This window comes from Eutrema salsugineum, unplaced genomic scaffold (assembly GCF_000478725.1).
Source record: "Eutrema salsugineum unplaced genomic scaffold, Eutsalg1_0 scaffold_6, whole genome shotgun sequence".
NCBI classification, from domain to species: Eukaryota; Viridiplantae; Streptophyta; class Magnoliopsida; order Brassicales; family Brassicaceae; genus Eutrema; species Eutrema salsugineum.
Window position 1 is genome coordinate 1 of NW_006256547.1, and position 21,494 is coordinate 21,494.

General features: G+C 38.5%; 4 protein-coding genes across 4 annotated transcripts; 2 read left to right on the plus strand and 2 right to left on the minus strand.

Moving 5' to 3' along the window:
• Window positions 1-2,132: 2,132 nt before the first annotated feature.
• Window positions 2,133-8,659, minus strand: LOC18011779 (kinesin-like protein KIN-14E). Its single transcript, XM_006393718.2, has 22 exons — window positions 8,299-8,659; window positions 7,997-8,207; window positions 7,669-7,907; window positions 7,233-7,560; window positions 6,983-7,082; window positions 6,715-6,896; window positions 6,521-6,636; window positions 6,331-6,433; window positions 6,050-6,202; window positions 5,795-5,941; window positions 5,491-5,691; window positions 5,046-5,210; window positions 4,863-4,967; window positions 4,606-4,746; window positions 4,326-4,520; window positions 4,063-4,189; window positions 3,773-3,975; window positions 3,507-3,689; window positions 3,342-3,437; window positions 3,053-3,250; window positions 2,526-2,797; window positions 2,133-2,347 (listed from the first exon to the last, which is right to left on the minus strand). The coding sequence occupies exons 1-22, from the start codon at window positions 8,439-8,441 to the stop codon at window positions 2,167-2,169; spliced, it is 3,789 nt and encodes a 1,262-aa protein (XP_006393780.1). The 5' UTR covers window positions 8,442-8,659; the 3' UTR covers window positions 2,133-2,166.
• A 34-nt stretch (window positions 8,660-8,693) lies between these two features.
• On the minus strand, window positions 8,694-11,905 carry LOC18012330 (3-hydroxyisobutyryl-CoA hydrolase 1). The gene is made up of 14 exons (XM_024150925.1): window positions 11,724-11,905; window positions 11,571-11,651; window positions 11,433-11,501; window positions 11,305-11,368; window positions 11,148-11,227; window positions 10,979-11,062; window positions 10,812-10,896; window positions 10,635-10,720; window positions 10,051-10,172; window positions 9,690-9,750; window positions 9,489-9,587; window positions 9,320-9,421; window positions 9,185-9,226; window positions 8,694-9,095 (listed from the first exon to the last, which is right to left on the minus strand). The coding sequence occupies exons 1-14, from the start codon at window positions 11,739-11,741 to the stop codon at window positions 8,964-8,966; spliced, it is 1,125 nt and encodes a 374-aa protein (XP_024006693.1). The 5' UTR covers window positions 11,742-11,905; the 3' UTR covers window positions 8,694-8,963.
• Window positions 11,906-14,236: 2,331 nt separating this feature from the next.
• On the plus strand, window positions 14,237-19,144 carry LOC18013387 (trafficking protein particle complex subunit 11). Its single transcript, XM_024150924.1, has 9 exons — window positions 14,237-14,713; window positions 14,803-14,864; window positions 14,955-15,069; window positions 15,167-15,290; window positions 15,379-15,459; window positions 15,633-15,974; window positions 16,245-16,411; window positions 16,498-17,339; window positions 17,471-19,144. Exons 1-9 carry the CDS (start codon window positions 14,325-14,327, stop codon window positions 18,916-18,918), a joined length of 3,570 nt encoding a protein of 1,189 aa, XP_024006692.1. The 5' UTR covers window positions 14,237-14,324; the 3' UTR covers window positions 18,919-19,144.
• Window positions 19,145-19,250: 106 nt separating this feature from the next.
• On the plus strand, window positions 19,251-21,491 carry LOC18012595. The gene is made up of 6 exons (XM_006393724.2): window positions 19,251-19,477; window positions 19,577-19,637; window positions 19,753-19,888; window positions 19,971-20,301; window positions 20,561-20,689; window positions 20,781-21,491. Exons 1-6 carry the CDS (start codon window positions 19,387-19,389, stop codon window positions 21,236-21,238), a joined length of 1,206 nt encoding a protein of 401 aa, XP_006393786.1. The 5' UTR covers window positions 19,251-19,386; the 3' UTR covers window positions 21,239-21,491.
• The last annotated feature ends 3 nt before the right edge of the window (window positions 21,492-21,494 follow it).

Consider the following 21,494-nt stretch of genomic DNA (forward strand, 5'->3'; position numbering starts at 1 on the left):
CACATACGTCTATTTACCTTCAACTTGGTACAACCATAGTTAATATTGTCCATAATGTCTCATGATTTTAGAGTGAGATGATGTTCATCTAAGGATGCAACTTTTTTTATGAAAATAGTCGTCTACTACAAAATCGTATACTCTGAGTAAATGATTTTTTTTTTGAAAATAGTCAATTATGCTATAGAGTTACCTGAGATTTCAAATGATTTGAGCAAAAAGGTAGCGCATATAATTTTTTGAGAAGTAGTTCCGAGTAACCAGAACATACATAAGTTGGTTCTGGGTAGAAAGGTCTTTCATAAAAAGGTCTCCAAAAACTAGTTGTGTACACTTCTCCCATAAGCTTCTCATTTGCAATGTTTTTTTACTCATCATGGTTGATAACAACCACCTACATATTAAACATAGTCACATATTAGTAGTCATCTACTATAAATATATGAACACAACAAACAAAAGAATTAGAATAAAGAATGTCTATACTGAAGTGATATGTGACTATTTGGTATACGTTTATTTACCTTCAACTTGGTGCAACCATAGTAAATATCGTCCATAATGTCTCATGATTTTAGAGTGAGGGGATGTTTATCTGAGGATGCAACTTTTTTATGAAAATAGTCGTCTATTACATAACCGTATACTCTGAGTAAATGTTTTTTTTGAAAATAGTCAATTATGCTATAGAGTTACGTGAGATTTCAAATGATTTGAGCAAAAAAGTAACGTGTATAATTTTTTGAGAAAATACAAACCATAATGCTAAATTGCAAAATTAGATTAATCAAATCAGCGCTGCACTACCTAAAATTCACTCATTTTGAATATTGTGTTTAGAAAATGAAAAAAAAAAAGAGGATGAGAAGAATAACATAGAGGAAGAGAAGAATGGTGGAGAGAGAAAATAATAATTAATTTAGTCTTCCACACATTAGGGCATCTCCAAAGGCAACTTCAAATTTGAGGTTGGCCAAACCTCAAATTTGAGGTTTGATGGTGTTTGTCTCCAAAGGCAAAACCTCAAATCTAATCTCATAAAATTTAAAATATTGCACTATAATTCCTACTTTTAATCATTATCAATAAAAATCATATAATTTTATAAATAACCGAAAACATACATAAAAAATATCACAAACCACAGAAACATTACATTATAAGATAAAATTACAAAAACATAATAATGAATACACACAAACTAAATTATAAATAATTACATTTCACCAAATTATTCAACAAAACTATTTTCATAATGCTTTCAAATATGATCAATTTTAGCTTTAATTTCTATTTTTAATTTTATTTTATATGCAAATATAAAATTTATAAAGATAAATGTAAAATATTAATGAGATATAAAATTGTTGGATTAAAATGATAATATTAAAAATAAAATGATTATTTATGAAATATATAATTTTAAGGACTAAAATGTAAATAAAAAGGTTGGCCAAACCTCAAATTTGAGGTTTTGAACAGTGAAACCTCAAATATAAGGTTTTGAACAAAACCTCATATTTGAAGATTTGAGATTGCCTTTGGAGATACCCTTATAAGACGACAACAAATATTAATGTTTGTTAAAGTTCTTATTGCTATTGTTCAAAAAAGAAGGTAAACTCACAATCTTTATAAGTTTTTGTGGTCTCAAATTGTGTCAGAAAAAGTTTTATCCAGAATTATAGAATAAGGGGTATTCAGTCTTTTCCACTTACTTTTTACAGTTGACTACTGCTATACAATCAATTGACTGCTTTCCTATGATAGTTTGCTAATTTGCTTACCAAAACCTATTATTCATGCAAATCACCCTTAATATAAACCACATTCTATACCCTTACACCCTAAACCTAAACCCTAAATTTTGTACATCACTTTGTTTTGTACCCTAGACCTCCGGATAATCAAAGATATTCTGTGTTATCCTTTTAATGTTTCATTTTTGTTCTTGTTTATATAGTTCTCTCCGGCTTTGTAAGGTATTATATTTACGATTTGTTCTTCCTGTAATGAAAATCTCATCAAAAGAGATGAAGTTTGAGACATAAGCTTACTCTTTAATAGAGACTCTACTTTAGAGTAGGACTTCCTACAAAAAGAATGTCGAAAACCAATGATACTCTTGTCTCCTTTTCACCTACATGAATTTTATGTCAGCTTTCTTCAACTATCTGCCTCATTTCTTGGTGTTCGTTCTTCTTCGATATCTACCAATTCTTCTTCCTCATTTTTTTTACCGGCTTGCTCTTTCCAGTATGCTACCAACTTTTTCAATCGCATAATCTCTTTGGACGATATATGTTTACTGGGATCATTCACAATCGTTCTCACTCTCGATGCATATCTGCATGTTGTCAAGAAGAGAAAATATCTACTATTTTAAATCCATGGTAACATTCAGGCTATTTGACAATTGTATCTACCGTATATGTGCAAATTGCAGTATCTATCTATACATATATATACATATACATATATATATATAATATTGGTATATATCAATATGGGAATGCATGACTTACAGAAGAGAATTGTATGTCTCGTCCAAATTTGATTCGGCTGGAGACACATTAACAAACATTAACGTCTTTGCATTGCCGCCCAATGAATCGCTCATCAGCATTGTTAACTTGTGATTCCTGTAAGGAATATGCTGGTTGCCAGAAGATAAAGCGCCAATAACATCGCCTAATGCAGAAAGTGATTTGTTGATACTTTGAGCTTCTTTGAGTTGGCAACCAGCAGAGCCCGACTTTTTTACCCTCTCAGAACCGGCAAGATCCACAAAACTCAACTACATATTAACAAATAGAGAATTAGAATACTTTATAGAAGATACCACTATGGAAAATACATTTTAACGATAAGCGTATGATTTTAGCAATACGTTTAAAGTTCAACTATTTTTCTCTTGGAAAAAAATGTTACTATATTTTCTCTTAGGTATAGTGGACCAAGAAATTCCTATTTCTTTGAAAGCCCTAAATTTTGTTCGGATTTTGTGGAAAATATAAAATGACTCGTAAAACAACATCGTGAATTTTGTCACCTTTCCCCTCGCAGTAGACTGGGTTTGAAGATCAATACTTTCAATGACAACTGAAAGTATCAAGTGAGATCTTGAGCTTTCTTCATTCATATTTGTTCCCGAAACATGTCGTCGTTCAGATCCCCTTTCAATAATCATTCGCAGTTCCTCCAAAGTTGATATAGGAATAGTTGTCACATTCTCTACAAAGACCATACCCTGAGAAAATATTTTATGCATGAGATCAAACTTATGTGTTTAGAAAACACTTAAAACATATACATATATATATATATATATATCACATTACCTTAGAATCTTTTTTAATCTCTAGTTTCAAGCGCTTTGCACTTTTTGGTAACAGAAGGTCTACAAGTGTGTCTTGATAAAGTTCTACCATATATGCCTGCATAATTTCTTGTAGTCATTTGGTGCCAGAATCTTCTATCACAACATAATTAGGATAACAAATTACCTTTAGAGAAAATGAAAATCTGTTGCTATCTCGCTTTAATATTTTGAAAAGTTCCTTTGTAGCTCGAGGTGTGAGTCCAGGATTGTTCTCTTGCCCATATATTGTGAAAGTTTTTCCAGAACCAGTTTGACCATATGCGAAGATGCAAACATTATACCCATCTACAGCCGATTGCACCAAATACTGTTAAAAAGAAAGCAAAAATTATTAGTCACAAAAGTAGCAAAAGATGAAAGATAAATGAACAGAGTATATCAATGATATACCTTTGTGTCTTCAAAAACATCATCTTGACTAGCACGCATGTCAAATACGCGATCATATATGTGTTGCTTTCTTTTGTCATCTTTCCATGGATGTTCAACTGTAAACTCATCCATAGTTGTCAGCATTTGTTTCTCCCTCTCAGAACTCTCTTTTTCATTTAGAGGTCTTATACGACAATAAACTCTAATCTTGCCCTTCATATCTACAATATGTACAAACAAAAATAACTCTAAGAAAAATCCAAAAAATCAGCTATGAATCTCGTTGTAAATACTTGAGCATGTGTTACCTTCTATGGTATTATAGTATCTTTTCCTTAGTACTTGTTCCTCCTTATATAGTATTTCTAGCTCCGCAAGTTGGGCTCCTTGCATCTTCAAAATGGCAGCTGTTTGCTCATTCTTTCTGTCAATGTCCTAAGAACATGGAAATGGAATGCAAACACCCCAGCTCTAGTTTAATTTTCTTTTTAACACTAAACCATGGAATTACATTATCATCATCTAAACAGAAACAAAATTAAAGCGAGAGGACTAAAAAGTACCAATGTACCTCTTTCATTTCTCTTAATTCCTCAAGTTCTTTCAAGTTATTTTGCAACAGCAGCATGTCAGAATTCTTACTTTCAATCTTAGACTCAGCACTATCCAAGTCTTGAGTAACGACTTCAAGCTTATTTTCAAGCTCAGACACTCGAAGCTTTAACACCTTTCTTTCTTGTTCATATCTTCTCTGATGAATTTCAACCTGAAATCTTGAATTGTCAACAATACACAAGTATTTGCTACGTCTCAATGTGAAACCGGCCATGAATCTAATACACAGAATTCACCTCCTCTGTTTTCTTCTTTTCGATATTGAAAATGCTTTGCTCCAACATCTTATTCTCACTCAACAACCTCTTTGAATTTTCAACTGCAATGTGCAATTCCTTATTCCGAACTTCTAATTCGTTTTGGAGCTTGTACAATATCTGTGACATAATATCCATTGTTGAAGAAAAAACAGCATCGCTTACAAAGAACAGCATAAATAATCAATGATCAAAGCATGCCGCCTATGAATTACATTAAAACACAAGATATTCACCTGATTATTCATTTCCGCTAAATCTGATTTTGTCTCCTTACTTGATTTTGTGTTGCCTGACTTTGCCAACCTTGCTTCCATTCCTCGCAGTTCAGACATCATGGTCTAGAGCATATATAGAATGAATACAAAAATAACTCCAACCAAGCATCAAAACGAAGAGCAAGTTGTGTTATAACTAACTTGAATAGTTGTCCCTTTCTCGTCACAAGATGACTTAAGTTTATCACGATCTAAGGTAACTTCCAACTTTTTTTTCGTTTCAAGCTCCAAACTATTGCGTATAGCTTCTAACTCCTCACGCAGACAAACTTCTAGCTGATTTTTCTCTTGTAATTCATCCATCAACTATAGAACAAATAAAACATTGTAAAAGTTCGTTAGCATTCAACTCTAAAAAGAAAATAGGTTGGGAATTAACATCCTACCTACAATAACATGAAAATTGCAAGGAGGGGGTGATATGTACTGGAATATATCACATTGCCAACCATAAAAACAAGCATGAAAACAACCAAGAAAATATCACCTATAATATGCTATTTCATGTTTTCCAACAGATACAACCTTCCCTCTATAAATTAAATTTTACATGAACAAGATACATGAAAACTAATTAACTATTTACCTTATCAATCTTCTTCTGGGACTCTTCAAATGCCTTAGACAAATCTTGCACACGTTTTTCATATACTTCGAGATTTTGCGGCTTCGAACTGCAGGATATATCTCCATTAACCAAACTATTGGCAGCCGATCGAGCTTTGGAGTAACGACGCAACATAACATCATTTATATGTGTTTGTAAAGCAACACATATTTCTTCTCCCTATAAACAATAAAACATCGGTTCACCTTTACAAGTTGCCCAAATCGAATATCCTGTTAAGGATTACTTTAATATAACGAACCACAAATAATGATGACTGAACCTGTTTTGTCTCAAACTGAAATATGTGAAGAACACCGGCGACTCTCATTTTGAAAAAGACAGCAGTGTTACTGCTGCCAAATTGCATTATGTCACGTAATTCAGCTGAGTGCAGATATTCTTTAGGAACCGGTCGAAAAAAATGAACCTACAAAAAAAAAAGAATTCAAACCCAACAAAATACATTTGAATTTCAAACAGCAATAACAGATTTTTTTTAAGAGTCATAATGTATAGCATCTTCTGTGACACTGACCCCACGTTTGTTGATTCCCAAAATGATTCGCCCAGGTAAAAGGCCAATCGGATCATCTATCTTGCGTACACTAAAAAACACTGAATTCCCATATGGCAGTGCCTTCAATATCCGTAGAAATTGATGTCTTGCATCATCTTTGGTCACATTCTCCTACATTCCCACGAACACAAATACGAAAGATCACGTTAGCATGCTAACACTTAAATGGTATTGTATTTGACAAAGGTAACTAAAAAGGGAAAGATACTACTAAATGACTTGCATGGGGTCATTCCTACCATCGAACGGTATCGAGCAAGGATATCCAATTCCCATTCACGCTTTGCTCGGGTTATTGCTATCTGTCTCGGCAAAAACCGCTCAAGAAGTGATGTCCAATCACTGATACGTGACCCAGTGAGAAAGAAAATGATGTTAAACGGAACATTACACAGAAGAAAGCATCATTAATAAGTTTAGAAAACTAACATGCATGATTCCGGACTATTGACAAACCCGATCCCAACAAGAATTTGCAAGGCACAAAGCTGAGCAGCATCGTCCCTTCCAACAGGATAATTTCCTAGCAGATAGTCATGTTGCAACTACATGTATGTGTGTCAGCAAGGAAAGGCAAGTTTTCGTGTGAAAAGAAATACGTCACTAGTGAAGAAAATGCTCACTTGTACATAGGAAAGTTGCACAAACATCAGATCTGTTACAGCTTCATCGGACTCTCGGAATAATTTTTTTTTAAATACCAGTTTGCAGTGTAGTATCTCTCCTTTATTTCTATCCCTTATAGCTTTGAATTCTGCGAGGAGATCTCCAATATACTTGTTATCATCCAATCCTATATATTCCTCTGCAAGTGCCAGATAGAGAAACAATCAATAATGTAATAGTACCATTAATCCATTATTAATGATCGATAAGTCATTGAAAGCATACCATTCCCGGGATCAGATGATTTCGAACTTGAAACAACTTTACGACATTCAAACAAACTGAAGCTAGAGAAAGCAGATAGTTTAATTGTCCCAGCTAGCTCCTGACACGGATATGTCAATGCAGTGAGAGAGGTTCAACCAAAAACAAAAAGGGACAGATGAAAGAAAACAAAATGCTTGAACAAGCTAGTTAGAACGAAAGCATTAATAATTCTAACACCAAATAATGAAAAAAGAAATAATGAAGATACCTCAACAGCATCAGACACTGTTGTAGCCATGTCATATGATATTTCTTCAAAAGTTTCATCCAGAAAGAAGACTATGGTTGTGAGCTTTCTACCAGTCAAAAGGGCTTCAATTTCTTCACGTCCAGGTGTGGCATGCCTAGGACCAGCCTTGATAGAGCGCTTTAATGCCTTGGAAGTATTTACGGCAAGAACCTGGGCCTCAGGTTCAATTGTTGCATCGTGAGCCACATTATGAATATACTCAGATAGATAACCACCGATATCTTTGCTGGGAGGCATTGAGGACGCACATAAGTACATCAATTCCCAAGCTTTTATCAAGCATTGCCTGACGTTATTCCCAAAAAAAAAGGGGCAAAAGTAAGAGAGATGGTAAGAGCTTAATGCATATAACTCTCTAATTAGAATCTGCAGGAGAGAGAACAACGGGAGGCACCTGTCAGGGTTATGTCGAGTTTGCTTGGAGATTTGGGCAAAAAGTTCGTCCCTGAGTTCAACACGCTTCAGGGTTTTCTTGAAGAGCTTTCCAACAAGCTCAATGCGTTCATCTAAACTGGGTGGCGTTGATCGATCAGATGAATCAACGCCCATATACTTTAAGATGAGATGAAACAACTTGGTAGCACGGCTGACGAGATCGCTGTTTATCTTGAGGAGGGATGTGGGGATGGGATCCTGAAGACATTACTACATATAAGCACACAAGAGAAGCAATGGATTTGCTTATAAACAGCGAATCAAACTGCAGCAGAAAGGGAAAATACCTTCTGAAAGCAAAGCATATCCTCGAAAGTGAAGCGCTCGCGGACATGAGAGCCCGACGACTTTTTGGAATAGAAGAAGCCACGCTTGCCAGCAGACTGGATTTGCTTCTGCATAAGCCGCAGAAAAGCTTCAACCTGGAAGCGATCGATGAGGGGAATGGCGGCAGCGAGCTCGGCAGGAATTGACAACGCCGCTTGAGGAGCTGGGGAGCTGACAAGAGTAGTACCGTTTCAAAATTCAGAAACCAGAAGAGGAAGAAGAAGAAGAAGACGAAGAAGACGAAGAAGGAGCAAATACTTACAGAGGAGGAAGAGAAGACGGTTCGGCATCGAAGTCGGTGCCAGACGGATTGGGAACATAAAAGCAAGAAGAAGAAACGTCGGCGGCGACTTCATTGCCATTGCCAGAGCTCAATGATGAATTACTGCCTCGCTGGCCCTCCATTTTCCCCAGAAATAAAAGAGAGATTGTAGATCTGAAGGACAATTTGCCCAGAAAATGTGGGCAGAGAAAGAGAGAGACGAGAGTCACGGGAGATTTTTAATTGCCTTTTCTTCCTCCCATTCAATACTTGACGATTGAGCTGATTTTTTGCTAATTCCTTGTTTAGTTTAAGAAGATGAAGAAGTTAATCCAAGGAATCACTCGCCCGCGTCCTTGTGTTGTTGATGTGTTGTTGTTTGTGTTGAAACCAAATAAATGAATTGATAATTGATAAACAAAAGAGACGTGCCTCCACGTCCATTGGCCATGGTTGTGCCCTCCAACACCATTAACAAATCTTAACATCTGCTTTGGTGTCATCTACGAATACAATAATCCTTTCTTCTTATTCGTCTTAATCTGCTTTCGCAATATTATGTATATACTGTACATAAATATGCAAGGCCCATTCAACACAAGCGTTGTTACATTTATTTTCTTTTTCAGACCTCAACCATAGTGCTCCATCACCACCTCCACACTTCACAGTTTTGCGATTGCTGAAGCAGGCAAGTTTTTCCTTGCTGGAAGCTTTAAATCCTCACATCCCTCCACTCTCTTAAAGTAGTGCTCTACCATGCTATCCTTCATGTCCTCCAGTCGCCATGGCTCCCACTGTGATTTCAGTATACGGCATTATATCAACAAGTATGATTGACATCACCACAAATACTAAATGCAGAGAGATTTTTGTTAAACCGTACCTTTGGCTTCTTATCTTTGTCTATCAATATGGCTCTGCACCCCTGCATAAGTAAGACATTGACCTTGTAATTACCATCTGCAACAATGACAGTTTCAGGAGGAAGATACTACAATCGGGAAAGCTGACAAAACACCTCCACAAAATCATTGCTTATTTCTCCCTTCATCACATGACACACCATTCTATACTCACGGATAAGACACTGCCCCACCCCCTGCAATCTTCCTTCTCTTATCTGAAATATATACACACAGTCAGCTCTTTCCCATCATTGCTTGTGATGATGCATTCCTAAAACTCACCGATTTAAGAGAGATTTTCAGGCTTGCTGGTGAAGCCTTTTTCAATGCTCCAATGGTAGCTAAGATCCAATCATCGGCTTCATGACTGGCCTCCCTCTCCTAATTAACACATATGATGGATGGTAGATTGCATTGTCAATGGTAATCCAGTCAACTCAGGATCGCAACTCAACATGTCTTGTATTTAGATGGAAAAGTTACCAGTGCACACATAATTTCTTCGACTGTTCTCCCCGAGAAGCACTTATCAATAACATCTAACCTGCGTAAAGAAAGAAAAAACAAACAGAAAGATAGGAAAGATATGTCCTCTGCACTCTTTGATCCGCACAAATTTTCCATTGAAGTTCTAATTAGAAATGGATTTTTTAAAAGCGATTGAAAGCTGACACCAAAACAAAGTTGAAATTATTTTCAAAACATGTAATGTAATCATGACCGATAACAGAGCAAATAGTTTAGCACATAACCTAGAATGCAAGGGAGTTTGGCATGACAAAAGATATTCGAAAACTTCAGGTACAATAGACAGAGTAAAAGAGATAAAATCGTATACACTTGCCTGTGGTAAGCACTCTGCTGTTTCAGGTGTGGATGCTGAGTGTATCCATCGAGAATTGTTGAGGCAAAGGTTGGGTCAGTTGAATCAACTCTGGAAAGATCTGCTTCTAGAGCAGTCAACCTCTGTGACAAGGAGTAACCTGACTAAGAAACAATCCTAGGCGACGCAACTAGTACTTGACACTAAGAGCTATAAAAAAAATTCATTCAAAATCTCATAGAGACAATAAAAAAATTACATGCTGCAATTTTGGTTATGGAGACTTATAAGCTATAACAGTAGACACAAACCATTACGCTGGAGAAAAGAAGCACGCTGAACAAGACTGTTCCAAAGACATATAACTATAGTGCAAGACACGACAAACACCAGTCCTTGGCAAGAAAAATGCCAAACAGAGAGACAATTTCTTACAGAGCATCCCTCTGTCCATTGTGCCAGTTCAACTAAAACCCCACAAGAGGTTATGCATCACTTCCATTAGTCCAAAAACAAAAACAATCGCATTCTAGATTTTAGCATGTCAAGTAGCTAACATTTCGGCGATGGGAAATACGAAAAACGTAAGCAAAGGAAATTCATACCGCTGAAGGCACAAAATGAGTTGCAAGACCACAAGCAAGCATTTCGGCGCCATCTAACCTAGCACCTGTGAGGCCAACATACTCTCCTGAACAAGAAGACAGCAAGGATGAGAGAGGTAGATAGCCTCAAACTTGTGTGGGTTTTAAGGATATGCAAAACCAAATGACTTTTGTTACCAAAAAACCCAGGGAGCCTTGAAAGGAAATAGGAGGCGCCTACATCTGGAAAGAGCCCCAAAGCTGTCTCAGGCATGGCAAAAACCTTGGAGAAACTCAAATGATATGAGTATATTTCAGAGCGATCAATTCGTCATCCATGGACATCATTAAGAAAGAAAAAATACCGTGTTCTCAGTTGCAATACGAAACCGACCATGGACGGAGACACCAGCTCCGCCTCCCATGACAATACCATCCAAAATTGAAATCTATGATTTCGAAAAGGTAATGGAAAATGAACAAATGAGCTTATACACTTTTGAGTAATTCACTAAAATGACAGTATGATGAGACCTGAGCTTTACTATACGTGGCCATAACATAGTTGAGCATGTATTCATCTGAGAAGAAATTGGCACCGAGTCTCCAGTTGCCTAAGTCCACGAAAATAGAGAAAGAATGAGTAGAATAGAAGCTGAAAGTAAGAGAAGGCAAAATAAAGGTGGAATACCTTGTCGGATGTCATGAACAACAGCTGAAACATCGCCACCAGCACAAAAGGCTCTTCCCTGACCCTGTGGAAAGGCTATTATTATTCTCATTGTGTGCAAACGGAAGAGATAAAAAGATAGTGACTACCTTTAGGATGACAAGTTTTACGCTAGGGTCCTTCTCATGTGCAAGGAACAGTTGCAGCAACCGAGAGATCTAGAGAAGATTTGATTCAATTCAAAGCCAAGTAAGTAACTAAAGACAAGAAGGGGAAAGATTCAGTACCATATGGAAGGACAGAGCATTCAGCTGCTTTGGTCTGTTTAGTGTCAAGATTCTAACACTCGATTTCTCTTCCACCAAAACCTGTGACCAATTGAATCAGAGAGAAAATAATTGATCGTCGTCGATTCGCAGCGAAGAAGAGAAAAGAGAGACCTGAGAGTGAGAGGCCATCTCGACTGCTGTCGCCTTATTCTTCTCTTCTTTCTGTGGTAACCTCACAGACGTACGCCAGAGCAGCCAGCAACGAGATCCAAAGGAAAATATTTATTTCTTCTTCTTCTTCTTTTTTCTAATGGCTAAAATCCTTTCCTATCACCTTGTTTCAGGAAAATGATGTTGAATTTTCTGATTTTTTTCTTATATAGAAATCAATTGGGCTTTTAACAATGGGCTTTGTTTTAGCGAAATGGAGCTTTCAATTTCTGTCTTTGCAATTTTGTCAACATATGTTTCAAAAGAGGTTAAAATGATATGATTGGAATTAGGACTAACTACTTCAGAAATTCGGATGTTGGACAAAATAAAAATGTAAAACTTGAATAGAAGATATTTTTCGTCCAAAAAAAAAATAACAGAAAGATATTTCTTATTCGATGAATGGCTGAATACACAGTATTTTTTTATTACAAGAGTAGAATTATGTGGTGTCTCAGCTAGGGTATTTTTGAACCAACTTACTAGGATCTGATGCGTCAAGTTAGTAGTGGTAGGGATCCTCTTTTTAGTTTATAGCAAGAAAAAAAAAATCATTTCTTGTCGCTCTACTTTTTTTTTTAATACTACGTACAGTATATTGCTTTGGAATTGATGTCGTATTTAAGTCCATTAATCCACATTGAAATCCTTGTGATCACCTCGCATTCTATAGATATCGATTAGTCATCATTACTTGTCTCAGTTAGCTTGTTTTCATCCGCTTTTATCTTTAAAGTTATGGACTTGAGCGAGATGAATAACCGATTAACAATATTCAACATTTTCCCATCGAGTTGTTCTCTTGAATAACCAACAAACTTGCAAGCATTTTTTGTGACTGTGGAATTATCTGAACCCAATCCTTTATTTGCAAAAGGAGTTACTGTGGAATGATCTCTTTCACATAAATCAAAAGAGAGAACAAAAACCGATTGATGAAATTATGTTTTCTATTTCTGAATCTTCGTGTCTAGGTTACACTTTGTTTATGTAGAAGATTTCAAAAAAGAAGGTTGTAATAACGAAACGGACATGTGCAAATTTTTCCTAGCTAGTGGAACAAGAAAGACATGGATTATACATGCAATCAGATATCAACATGTACATAGCTAATCTATGCTCAAGAGTGTATATCGAAACCATTATTATCGCAGGTTCTTAGCAGAATTTTTTATATGATTTTTTTAATTAAACTAAAAATTAAATGCGATTTTGTTAAAAACTGATTCTTATTTGGAACACTTGAGAGCATGTTTCTATCTTTCATTGGTCAGAAAATTTTCTCTTCCTTTCTATTTTTTCTTTCTTCCCTAGCAATTTCTGTCTTATTCTCTTTCTCTTCTTTTCTTTTTCTCCAAATTTAATAATTAAAAAACTACTAAGAAACTCATTGAAGGTTTTGGCGATAATAATGTTATAGACTACGCAGCATCAGAGAATCACCTTGTCTACTTTGCTTTGCGACGGATTCTAATTGCTTGTTGTCAATTGTGTGTCGAAGGTAATATATGGGAGTTGGGCTTCTAACTTGTTCAGAGGCTTTCTTTACACAGTCTGCACTGGACATTAGAAAGAATTTATATTTTTCTTAATTACTCATCAAGATATAACGAACACGCTATAATTTTTTCTTTGGGGGCAAAACACGTTATATATTACAAGCGGGAAAATAGGCTTAGAGCGGGGGCACATGTTTACAACGAAAACCATTTTTTCTGACTTTTTTCCTTTTTGCGAATCCAATTTTCCAGCTTTTGCGGGTTGCCCAACCTCCCCCGCACAAAGTGACACGTGGGGAGCAGATTAATCATTAAAAAAGTCTGCATTTTGAAAATTCTCAACAACACAGCCTCGGAAAGTCAGAAGTCCTAGCTTTTTGATATTATGTAGTTGAAACACGCATAAGCAAGCAATAGCCGGGAAAGAGATGGAAGGAGTAAGGAGACGATGGCCAAGTGGCAAAGGAATCAGGGTTACCCCAAAGACGAAGAGATTGCGTAAGAGAGTGAGAGGCTTCTTCAGGTTATTGAGGAGCTGGTGCTGCAGAAGGCGACCACTGGTCAGAGAAGACGATCTTTATTACACACCTCTACGATGCTCTAACTCTTTCTACGCCGATGCAATTGCAGACTGCATTGACTTCATCAAGCGATCCAGCTGACCGCTTCCTAGCTATATGATTCTTTCTTCCATTTGTACCGGATGATTTCTCTGCAATTATACACTCTTTCCTCGGGTTATATGTATGTATGTATGTATCTTGATTCTTGAAGGTGGAAAAAAGATGTATGTATCTTGAATTGATGATCCCGTTCTTTTTCTGTAAAACAATTTTGGACATCAACAACCCACCCCCCCGCCCCGGTATTGATTGATTATGGTCGAAATCAGGTGGGGTTATCATGGGCTTATAAGAGGCCTTATAAACTATTCCCTTAACGCCATATATATAATCGTAAGAGGCCTGTTAAAAGCCCACGTAGTGTTTCAGATCCCTTTCCTTTCCTTTCCTTCATCGATTCAACGCGTCTGAGTCTAGATACTCTCCGGCGAGAATAGATGGAGGAATACCCGGAAGAGCTCAGGACGCCACCGGTAAGTTTGGCGGCTCTCTTCGGATACTCGGAGCTACACGCGTCCATTAGTAAGCATCTCCACTCCCAGCAGCCTCCCATCAACGCTCTCGCCTTCCCAGACTTGTCCCATCTCTCTCTCCTCCTTGCTCACGATGATCAAATCAACCGAACCCCTTCCTTCAGAGATCCCCTCAGCGTCTCTGATTCCTCTCCTCCCACTCCTTCCGGATGCGGCGGCATCTTGAAACGGGACTGGTTGCTAAAGCATCGCACCAAGGTTCCTGCACTTGTCGCCGCCTTCTTTCCCTCACATCACATATTCGGCGATCCAACTCAATGGCTACAGGTCTGCTCCGACCTCGACAACCTCAAGTACTTGTTCATCTCTCTGATTTACATCCTTTTTTTTTGTTTTGTTTTGTTTCAAAACCTCACATTAACAATGCGATCCACATTGCCAGATCCGTTATCCGTCCCAAAAACATCAAACTGGTGGTGGTCGTGGTCCAGTCTTCTCCCCAGGGTAGGAGGTTTTCTCCGAGTTTTTTTTTTTTATTTATTTCCCATTTCTAAGGAATATCCTCCGTGCTTACTCTTTCCCGACTTCATCTAGAGGAAATTAGCGAAGATCGTCTAGTGGCATTGCGAAAGCGGGCAGAATTGGATTCTAAATACGTGCTCTTCGTCAATTCAAGCATAGACTCTGAACTCACTCTCTCTCTCTCCAGGCATGTTTCTCTCCTCTTTTCCTGTTTTCTATTTTGCACCTACTACAGGAAACAAGAGGCTTTTCCAACGATGCCTCTCAACGCAATATGTTTGCAGAATTGCTTCTGCATTTGCAGAGTTGGCTCTTGCGTATTACAGAGAAGAAGGAAGGAGAATCAAAAGTCGGATTGAGAAAAGGAGTTCCCATTCTCTTGATTTGAATGTTCGCTACTGTTTCAAAGTAAGCTGTTTCATTACCTCTGCTAAGTCGAATCATTTGTTTCAAAGTATCTCGGAAAAGGAAGGCTCATTCATGCCATGACTGCTAGGTCGCTGTTTATGCAGAATTTCGTAGAGATTGGGGTGAAGCATTGAAGTTTTATGAAGACGCATATCATTCCTTGCACGAGGTCTTTTTCATCACTATTTATTTCGTTTTTTCGCACCCTTCTGTCACGCTGATGTGTTCTAATTCTACTGGAGAAGTTTTTTTTAATGCATATATAGTTACTGCTTTTTTATAAGGTTATGTATATTTGTCCACAGTTTGCATGTTGACGAGCAGTTTTTTTTATGCACACAGATGATCGGAACTTCAGCCAGGTTGCCTGCGATACAACGGTTGGTCGAGATTAAGACCATAGCTGAGCAATTGCATTTCAAGATTTCAACGCTTTTGTTGCACGGTGGAAAGCTCATAGAAGCGGTGACATGGTTTCATCAACATAAATCATCATATGAGAAAGTTGTTGGATCCACAGAATTTATTTTTCTCCATTGGGAATGGATGAGTAGGCAATTTCTTGTCTTTGCTGAGTTGCTGGAGACAAGCTCAGCAACTGTTCAGAGCTTTTCATCCCTGAACCAAAGAACTACAGAAATATCTTTGACTGAGTTTGAGTTTTATCCTGCCTATTATTATCAGGTCAGTCAATTATTCTTTATGTAACTCGTAGTCAAAACATAATCTACACTTGGTGATGCATTTAGTGCTATATTTTTTTGTGTATTTACCATTTTTCTTGAACAAGGCTGTATATAATAAAACATCTATCTTGATGCAAACGCTGGAATTTTCATCCATTATTTGTTCCCCCTTTCTAAAAATTTTCTGAACTCATTCTGTGCCTAGTATTGTATGTTGAAAGTATAATATGTTCTTATCCACTGGAAAAAAAATTCTTTCTCCCCGCAGTTGGCTGCTCATTACTTGAAAGATAAGAAATCTACCCTAGAACTGTTGTTGTCAATGTCCGTTACAGCTCAAGAGATTGACAGCAGCTCTGAGTCCGTTATTCCTTCGGTCTATGTGGGTCAGTTTGCTCAGTTACTTGAGAAGGGAGAAGCCTTTACACTTCACTCGTAAGAATTTCATTATTCACAACTCTGTGTAAAAAAACTTAACTAAGTTACCCCTATTACGGTATGATTTTCTAATATTTTTGCAGTATAACGGATGAAGAGTACATAAGGTACACAATTTCAGAAGCAAAGAGATTTCAGGATTCCTTTGAAATTGTTGCTTGGCTGAAGAGATCTTATGAATCGTTTACCAACCTTAAAGCCCGGAGAATGGCTGCTCTTTGTGCATTTGAAGTAGGCCGGGAGTACTTTGGCTTGTCTGATCCTAGAAATGCAAAATTCTTTTTCGATATTACTGCAAACTTGTACAGACAAGAAGGTTGGGTAACCTTGCTCTGGGAGGTGCTGGGTTACCTGCGAGAGTGTTCGAGAAAACTTGGTGCTTATAAAGAATTTGTAGAGTTATCCCTTGAAATGGTTGCACTGCCTGTAACATCTTATGGCGATTCTGGGAACTTGGAAAACGAAAAATATGGTCCTGGAGGTCCTGCGACTATTTCAGGAAGAGAAAGAATACATCGAGAAATTTTTACTCTTGTGTGTCGTGAAGATGAGTTGACATCATCTACCGGAGAAAGTGGGTTCAATTTAGCCATTGATAGCCCTCTTGATCTTGAAATTGATCTCGTCAGTCCTCTAAGACCTGTTCTCCTAGCTTCGGTTGCTTTTCACGAGCAAATGATCAAGCCTCGTGCTTTGTGCTCTATTACGTTGTCACTGCTTTCTCATCTACCTCTCCCAGTCGATATAGATCATCTAGAAGTTCAGTTCAATCAATCTACGTGCAATTTTGTCATCAGGAATTCCCAAAGGCCTCTTTGGGATTCCGCGTCTAACACTGTGCAAAGGGGTGGCCAAGTAGAGAATGAGCCGTCGCTGGTGCTTGTGCCGAATAATTGGTTAAGGTTGACATATGCAATCAAGTCTGGTTAGTGTGATTTAATTAAAAGGGTGTTGTTTGTAGACATACTTGCACGTATTGCAGTATATTCATGGTTTTGCTTGGCTTTCAGGATTTATTTGCCTAACTTTTCTCGCATTTCTTTTTATCATCTGCAGAGCAAAGCGGCAAGCTTGAGTGTCTTTCAGTTCTTGCGAAATTGGGGCCTTTTTTCACGATCTGTTCAAGAGCCGAGAGTCCTGCTGCAATGGAGGATTTGCCTGTCTGGAAGCATGAGAATCGTGTGGAATCTTTGCCAACAAAGGATCCAGTTCTTGCAGTCTTTGGCCAGAAAGCTACTCAAGTTGAAGAACCTGAACCACAAGTGGACGTCAGTCTAGGTGCCTCTGGTCCTGCCCTAGTTGGAGAAGATTTTACGATGCCTATTGAGGTAACTTCAAAGGGTCATGCCGTATACAGTGGTGAATTGAAGATTAATCTAGTTGATGTGGGTGGTGGCGGTTTGTTTAGCCCAAGAGAAGCAGAACCATTCTCTTTAGAAAGCCATCATGTCGAAATATGTGGTATTGATGGGGCAGAGGGCAACGATGAATCTGAGTCTGAGACAGGGAACATAAAGAAAATTCAGCAATCTTTTGGGCTGGTTTCTGTTCCAGACCTGAAGGATGGGGAATCATGGTCCTGCAAACTAGAAATCAAGTGGCATAGGCCCAAGCCTGTCATGCTTTTTGTGTCGTTGGGATATTTGCCACATGGCAGTGAAGCCAGCGCCCAAAAAGTTCACATACACAAGAGCTTGCAGATTGAAGGGAAGATGCCTGTTTTCATTAGCAATCGGTTTATGTTGCCACATAGAAGGGATCACCTATTGGTAAACAGGATCAAGCCAGCCCCTGATTCTGAAGACATGTCTTCTCTACCGCTGAACGAAAAAAGTGTGTTAGTTGTCGGTGCCAAAAATTGCACAGAGATAGCACTGAAACTGGTGTCCATGTCGATTGAATTGGATGATGAGCAAGGGGAAACTTCATGTTTGATCCAGCAGGGTGGTGGGTGTGGAGATACTGCAGGCTCTGCTAATCTTGCGCCAGGGGAGGAGTTCAAAAAGGTTTTCACAGTCATACCAACAATGAGAACTCCGAAGCTTGGTTTGGGATCAGTACATTTAAAATGGAGGAGGCAGGGAGGGAATAACACAACAGAGGCATTTGTTTCAACAAAGCACAAACTTCCTGAAGTAAATGTGGAGGCATCGCCATTGGTAATGAGTTTGAACTGTCCTCCGTATGCCATTCTTGGAGAACCCTTCACTTACGCCGTTAGAATCTGCAATCAGACGCAGTTGCTCCAAGAAGCAAAGTTCGCTCTGGCTGATGCACAAAGTTTTGTCCTGTCTGGGTCTCACAGCAACACGGTTTCAGTCCTTCCAAAGTCAGAACACGTCTTAAGTTATAAGCTAGTGCCCCTGACTTGCGGTCAACAGCAACTCCCGAAGATAACTTTGACATCAGTGCGGTATTCTGCTGAGTTTCAGCCATCTGCGGTTGCTTCAAGTATCTTTGTGTTTCCCTCTGCGCCGCAGGCCAACGCTACCGACAAGCAGTAACTTAACGCGACTTGGGTTTCAGTTGTGCACTTTCACCCATCTGCCGTTTTGTGCAACACATGTTGAATTAGTTTGGTAATTTCATTTTCTGAAGTGCCTGCTATGTTGTCTTTTCTTATGTTGATAATAATGGCTATATTCTTTTGTTTTGGAGAACTCAAGACACCGACATATGTTTGTAGCAACTGTTTCTCTTTCAATGCCAAAATGCTTGCGTGTTTCAAAACTGAAGTTGCATTGTTAATACAATATAGATCGCGTTGGGCCTTCTTTTTATTTGTTCGCTATTCTTATTTGTTGGCCTTTTGTGTTGGGTAACTAATTAATTTATTAATTAAGAGCAGAATTCTAATTAACTGTGCTCTGCATCTCTTAGCCTCCTGATTCAGTTGGTTCTCTCTTCGCCTCAAGCTTCTTTTAATCAGAGAATTAGCGTCGGTGGCGGAGAGCTTAGGTTCGTCGGTGAAGATGGAGGCTCCTGATATGACATTGATGGAAAGCCGACCGGGAGTTTTTGTCGTCGGATCCTCCGGCGTGGGCAAGCGCACCCTCCTCTCTCGTACGCGTCTTTCCGTTTTAGATCCGATTTTTGTTTACGGGCTAGTCTAGGGTTGTTCTGCCAATTTGACAATTTCTCTGTTGTATCATTTACTCACAGGATTGCTCTCTGCCGATTTTGAGGATTCATCGGAGTCACCATCTCAAACAGAAGTTCATGGGTATATATATATATATATATATCTCTCTCTGAGGACGGTGTTTTATGTGTATAACCCATTTTCGGAAGAATTTCTAACGATTTTTTGTTTCCAACTCTCTGCAACATGTGGGCAGCTGGACGATTAACACTAAGTATTACGCTGCGGATGTTTCTGTATGGATATCACATATTTGCGCCGACTACTCTCTGCCCAATCTTCCTCAGTCACATCCACTGGTGGCGTTAGTTATGGTCTTCGACTTGAGTGAGGTTCGACATTGATACGCGGCTCTGACTCGTTTATTCTCACCTTACCATCCGCAGCCTAACCCTTTTTACCCGTTCTTTGCAGCTGTCAACTCTTGTTGCTCTTCAAGACTGGGTTTCTCATACTGACATCAGCAGTTTTGATATATTGTTGTGCATTGGGAACAAAGCAGATCTAGTCCCTCATCACCTAGCTCATCATGAATATAGAAGACGTCTTTTGAAGGCAACAGACTCCTCTAGAAATCTGTATTCAGACATTGATGAGTTTGGGATCTCAGAAAGTGAAGGAAGTAGGTTGTTGGGGAGCGAAGAGGGTACATCATTGGATACCAGAGGAACATGTCTTGAGTGGTGTTGTGAGAACAACATCGAGTTCGTTGAGGCTTGTGCATCTAATCCTGATTTTGACAAGTGTAAGTTCGATGTTTTTCAGACAATCTTTCCTTCCTTCCTTCATATTGATGGAGTAACCAGGGGTGCTGCAAAATGTCACGGTTTTATCTGGTTACTCCTTTTTTTTTCTCATCACAATATCAAAAAAAAAAAATAAGCATCTACTGAACTTGTGAAGAGTTCCACATTTGTGGATGAAAAATGAGTGAGAAATGAATGAGCATGATGAATACGTATTCGTCTCTGACATTAATGAGGCTACGGGTTTGGTCGTTGTAGGTTTATCAGTCGATGGGGACTCTCAAGGAGTTGAACGTCTATTTGGTGCTCTTTCGGCACATATGTGGCCCGGAATGATTCTGAAATCGGGTGATAAAATAAATGAACCGGTGTTACCTCATGGAGAAGGTTATTTGCTCCTTCAGTTTTCTTCTCCCATATATAGTAAGGGTTCCCCTTGGACTTCATATTGATTGGATCTTGTATTTCTCGTTGTCAGAGTTGTCAGAAGAAGATTCTGAATATGAATTGGAGTATGAAGTGCTATCAGCAGGCTCAGCTGACCCATGGGAAAATATCGTGGAAAGATGGGTTTCCGCAAGTGAAACGCATTCATACGCAGATGCCGGCGGATCCACGTCACAAGAAAATCTCGAGGTAGAAAATAATATGTTGAAACTAAAGAAAGTTGTGGACGAAGAGCTGCGGCCTTCAGGGTCAAGGCCACAGAATGAGACTGGCAGAGCAGCAGTAACAGATGAAAAACTTTTGGACACAGAAAACGACAAATGTTATGAGTTTGAAGACGTGGAACAGTTGATGTCAGAAATAGGGAACATCCGTGACAACTTGCGATTGATGCCCGATTTCCAGAGGAGAGAAACAGCTGCAAATCTAGCGATGAAAATGGCTTCCATGTTTGGAGGCGACAGTGACGACGAGGACGAACCTGAGTGAGCCCGTTTCTATCATGTTTTGCTGAAGATCAGCGTGAACCACAGTTATGTCCTTTTGTTAGCACAACTCTATCATAATTCGTTTCTTGTTCTGTGAAAGATTCTGGCAGTAATAGTCAGTTGCACGATGTAATGTGAAGCCAGTTAGCTATTATAGTTATCTGGGCCGACATGTTTTGGATCTCATTCATGACTGTTTCAATGTAGTCTCGGAGCTTTATAATACAACCTTATACAAACATCCTGGTTGGTAACAC